Below are 4822 nucleotides of genomic sequence, written 5' to 3'. Positions count from 1 at the left end.
TTTCACCAGCAGATGGCGTTTTTGCTTCATCAGGTCACATGACTATTGTCCAGTTAACAGTCCCAAACATCAACTTCCTGTTTTTTATGCTTTGAGCAAACAGGAAGTAAAATAATAAAGCCAGAAAGGTGCGATTCTCCACAAGGAGTGAGAGGCGGGGATCAGAGGGGCGTTAGAGATGATAGGTCGTCATCTCTGGCGAGGGGGCAGCGCCTCAGTGTGTCAGTTTGAGCTCTCAGGTAGCAAACTCTCACCTGTGCAGGTTAGGGGTGAGTGCGATTCATAGCAGCAGAAAGTTTCAGAGCTTTCGAGGCTGACTCTGATTTTCTTTGTTTCCATGGAAACTAAAATCAATAAAGGCATTTTTTTCCATTACAGCTGCTGTGACACTGAAGTTCAGTAAGTAATCCGATTACACTGAGACACAGGTTGATGGATGTTTGAACGACTACTTTGTCGAGACCTGTGATGAGCAGCGAAGCCTGAGACGACTCCCCCCACCCCCCCACCCCCACTGAGTCGCCTGTCGTCATTTTTAAACCTTTATTGACACAGGAAGTGGCGTCACAGCCAAGAACAGAAACGCGGTGATGGAGGGACGTCCCTCAGCCCAGGAACTCTTTATCTGGATTTGCTTATGGTGACATCATCATTTGGGATGAGCTCTCGTGGATGTAGCCGCTCCATCCACCGCCGCTTGTTTCTCAGAGAAAAGCACCACAGGTTGTATTAAAATCTGCAGATGGCGTGTTGACTCAGCCTGATACATGTTTAAATTATTTTGTATGTGTATTGATCACTGTGGTTTTTACAGATCTGATTGGTTAACGGGTGCTGGTTTCATACCTGCTGATAAGTTACCATGGTAACTTTTGATAGGAAGAACCTTCAGAAAAGCCTGAGTTACGTGCAGTTACCTGGATTAGAGGTCGGTTTGTGTGCTTATCCATTTGTTTTGTTGATGGAACCATGAATTCTGCAGTTTACCATCCTGGTCTAGTCAAAGTCCTGACGGCTTCATGCTCTAAAACCCTCCAGTGTGACTGAATTACAACAATTCTGCACAGATTGTTTTCTAAAGCAGCGAGAGAACAATGAGCAGAACAGCAAGCATAGCAAAATATTACCTTTTAATTTCAGTGTAACATACAGCCGCCTGATAACAGCACCACAAGTAGGTTACTTACACAAACACTGGACGTTTGGAAGGTGTCCTTATTAACCCACCGGCAACAGTTGCCGTTTTAACCCCCTCACATCAACAAAATTAAACATACAGTGAGTAGGACAAGTCTAAGGAGTGAAATGCATTCACTTATCTTGCAGCGAAAAATCTGGGATTAGACAGGTTCCATCATTTCAAAGAAACAAAGAACTGGACAGGTTGGACTTTTATCGAGCTGCTGTGAAGCCTCTGGTGCTCCGGGATGACGGCCCCAGGAGCTCAGATCATTGGTCTGACCCCCACCCCACCCTCAGAGATGGAAGACCTCGCTTGACCCCAAAAATCAGGTGTGCTGATGACATCACAGTGACCTGATCTGAGGTCAGCGCCACCGCTCTGATCACAGACCAATGATCAGCTGTAAAAACCAAAGTACTATGACAGAGGAGTCGCTCCAGCATCGGCCTCGGTGCTCGGGTAGGTTACGTATGTGTTGTCACGGTAACAGTTTTGCTGGGATCTCTATGGTCCAGAGGTCGCGACCTCCCGGAGCTCTCAGTGGGGCCTTCAGCCAGCGAGGGTTGGACAGGTTAGTCAGGTGCTTCTCCTGCAGACCAATCAGCACAGCCGACTGCTCCAGGCACTGGAGGTCCTTCCCCTGGAGGGAGGCGGGGCAAAGCCAGGTCCGGCCCACATCCACCAATCCTAAAAGAGACCACAGGGTTCGTTCAGGGATGTGTAAATGTGGCAGAGTAAATAGTGATTCTAACCTGCCACCACGCCGCGGCCGAACCGCTCCCCGGACTCCAGAAGCGCCTCAATCTGAGCGCTGTCCATCCCCAGCAGGCCGCTTAGCACCGCCCTCCACTCCGACCCCTCCCAGTCACGCTGAGCCACGTGGACCGCCAGCGTCTGGTTCTCCAGTGGAGCGAGCAGCGGCCTCCAGCGGCTCTCCACCGTCTTTACCCCGTCCAGAACCAGGCCGGCATACGGCTGCCGGAACGACAGGCACGGCACCTGCACCGCCATGTCTGCAAAACAAGCGCACCCAAACAGGACGCACTTTTCAGACGTATGAAACATTTTCAGGTTTTTTTTTTAGCCCCTTTTGCATTAGTGCCTGCTCGACTCGCCACAACTCGACTCCACTGGGTTTCCACTATAACCAGTACCATCTAATATGGGTGCTCGTTGTTATAGCAACGTGTAATCTTAATTAAAATGTGACACGAATGCGGGGGCTGTTTGTCAGATTCCGGGAACACAGCGTTGTTTCTTGGAGCAAACCGTCCTAGCGTACATTCCTGCAGTCACACAATAATTCCAGCATAAATTTAAGTAGATAGGACGGGTTGCCACTTAATTTTGTGTTGTGCACATGCGCAGAAACAACAGGTAGGATGGTTTGTGAGGTCGGATGGATTCCCAGAACACATTTCTCTCGGTTTTTATTTTGAAGTAGATGTTCTCATGACCTATCGAGTGACGCCACTGACCAGCCAATCAGTGGCATGCAGTCCGATGACGTAATAGTTTAATACCTGCTCGGATCGCTTGGAACCCGTCCGAGCAGGTACTAAAACAGTACCAGGAACTGTGACCGAATGTAAAACCCTGAAAGCCGAGCCGAGCAGGTACAAATGGAAAAGGGGCTGCAGTGCAACGTGAGGCGGTACCGGACTGTAACCGGAGCTGAGCCGCTTGTTCCGCCTTCACCACAAAGGTCTCTCCGTACAGGAGCAGAGACTCACTCGAGCAGGAAGCCGCTGGTTAGCAGAGAGTTGGCTCTCGGAAATTCTTCTCGGCTGTGTGTGTGTTTGTCGGTGACGGCGTGACCTTTAACCCGGCGGTACTCAAACAGAAATGCCGCTCCGCTCCCGCTGATTTTTCTCACTTCCGCTCTGGCGGCTGCTCTTCTTCTCTGTGGGAAATAACTGCAGTACTGGACTCTCCTGCCCCCACAGGAAGAACTGAGACGAGTATATAAATGGATGAATGTAAATTTGACTCTTCCTCATGATCAAAGCTTTGTATCAAAACTTTATTTAACAGTACAAAAACATTCCTCTGTCTTGATGCATGCCCGATGATCCAGGTAAGGCTGAAATGACGAAGCAGATCCACCACTGAAAACTCGGCGTCCAGGTGAACAGAATCAAAAGTGTGAAAAGGTGTACACTGCACCCGCTTTAAACAACAACACACCTGATGTCATCAGGCTGAAACCAGCGTCGCTCGCTGTAACGATGACTTCAGCAGAAACTGTGGGCGTGTTCCTCACTGAGATACGTGACCATGATCGGAGCTGTTCCACCTCTCCAAACTCCAAGGAAAGGAGCTTCAGTGCTCCCTTTAGAGTAGGATACACCAAAGCATCCTTGATGAAAGGAGAGGAGAAAACGCCATCCCATAATTCACAGTGACGGACCATCCGACCATTCATGAAAAACATAACCAAAGCAGCGCAGATCATGTAAACGTTCATCATAACGTTCCATTTTCCATTTCAGCCATAAGCTGCTGATGTATTTCTAGTTTTTATCAGCAGCTGAACCCTGAACGTCACACTGCTGGAATACAAACTACTTCCTGTTGAGTTGTTCCTGCATGAAGAGCGTTCATTAGTAATGACTTTTGTTGTGTTACAGTCTGTTTACTTCAGGTCAGCTGGGATCAGTGATGATGGAGGAATTTTACAGGGAACGACCTCCACAGCAGGAAGATATAAGAACATGATATGGATTTCACTTTATAGTTGTATTGTAATTTATATACAGAAATGTAGCCAGTTGGCTTCAGTAAGAATCAGCAGAGAGAATATGTGACTCAAAAACACAGAAGAGCCTACTAACCAAAATAATGCAGTGTGAGCTCATGTTCAGGAGAATCAGTCTGATAGAAGAAATACCTCTGAGCACCGTGCAAAGGTCTCAGGATTAGGACTCGGGTGGAGCTCCGATTTATCCTGAGGAGAGCTGCATCATTACAAACTGAACTCTGTTACTACGGTTACTGTGGCACACGCATGAATGTGTGCAGCACTTCTTAGTTTGAATAGCACAGTGCAATATTGAGACATTAATGTGACGCACTGGCAGATTTCGTGCAGTTTGCAGTAAACTGTGTGTGACAGAGTTTGAAGCGACGTTTAAAATTCTCTCCTGGGAGTGAAACAAACACGTGCATAAGGCCCAAAGTGCTGCTGTTCACAGCTGTCAGCACAGACTCTGTGTTTGTCTCTGTGAGGCAGTAAATCGGACCCTAAATGTTCCTCCAGATTTAAAATTCCCGCCTCTGTGGTGCAGGATATTTACACAGGCTGTTCTCGTTCATATGACCTCCACCAAACAACAGAACACGCCGAGACAGAGTACGATGCGCGTTTGTAGTCCGTCTGCTCGTTGTAGTTTCAACACGGCGGACATCCGGCCTCACACCGTCAAGGAGAGAGAGTGTGAGGTCGTTCCACTTCTCTTTTCCTCAGCAGGAGGTGAGGAAAGGAGACAGATGCATGGTGAGGTAACGCGTTCCTGCTGTATTTTACTTGCATCTATTTGAAGGAGTGAACGTAAACACAAATATTGTTATTTTATATGCTGGAATATGCAGGAAATAGGTTTAAATGTTAAACACATTTCTTCAAGTCAAAGACCGTTG

The 4822-nt window shown here is 47.8% G+C and overlaps 1 protein-coding gene across 1 annotated transcript; it reads right to left on the bottom strand.

The window, feature by feature from the left end:
• Nucleotides 1–1113: 1113 nt before the first annotated feature.
• Nucleotides 1114–3081, bottom strand: LOC146384695 (protein EOLA1). The gene is made up of 3 exons (XM_084930149.1): nucleotides 2917–3081; nucleotides 1936–2196; nucleotides 1114–1870 (listed from the first exon to the last, which is right to left on the bottom strand). The coding sequence occupies exons 2-3, from the start codon at nucleotides 2192–2194 to the stop codon at nucleotides 1662–1664; spliced, it is 468 nt and encodes a 155-aa protein (XP_084786275.1). The 5' UTR covers nucleotides 2195–2196; nucleotides 2917–3081; the 3' UTR covers nucleotides 1114–1661.
• Between the last annotated feature and the right edge of the window lie 1741 nt (nucleotides 3082–4822).

The sequence above is a fragment of the Perissodus microlepis genome, chromosome 6, assembly GCF_051167445.1.
Source record: "Perissodus microlepis isolate ML-2025 ecotype Zambia chromosome 6, ASM5116744v1, whole genome shotgun sequence".
Lineage (NCBI taxonomy): Eukaryota > Metazoa > Chordata > Actinopteri > Cichliformes > Cichlidae > Perissodus > Perissodus microlepis.
This window is presented reverse-complemented; position numbering and strand designations above follow the sequence as displayed.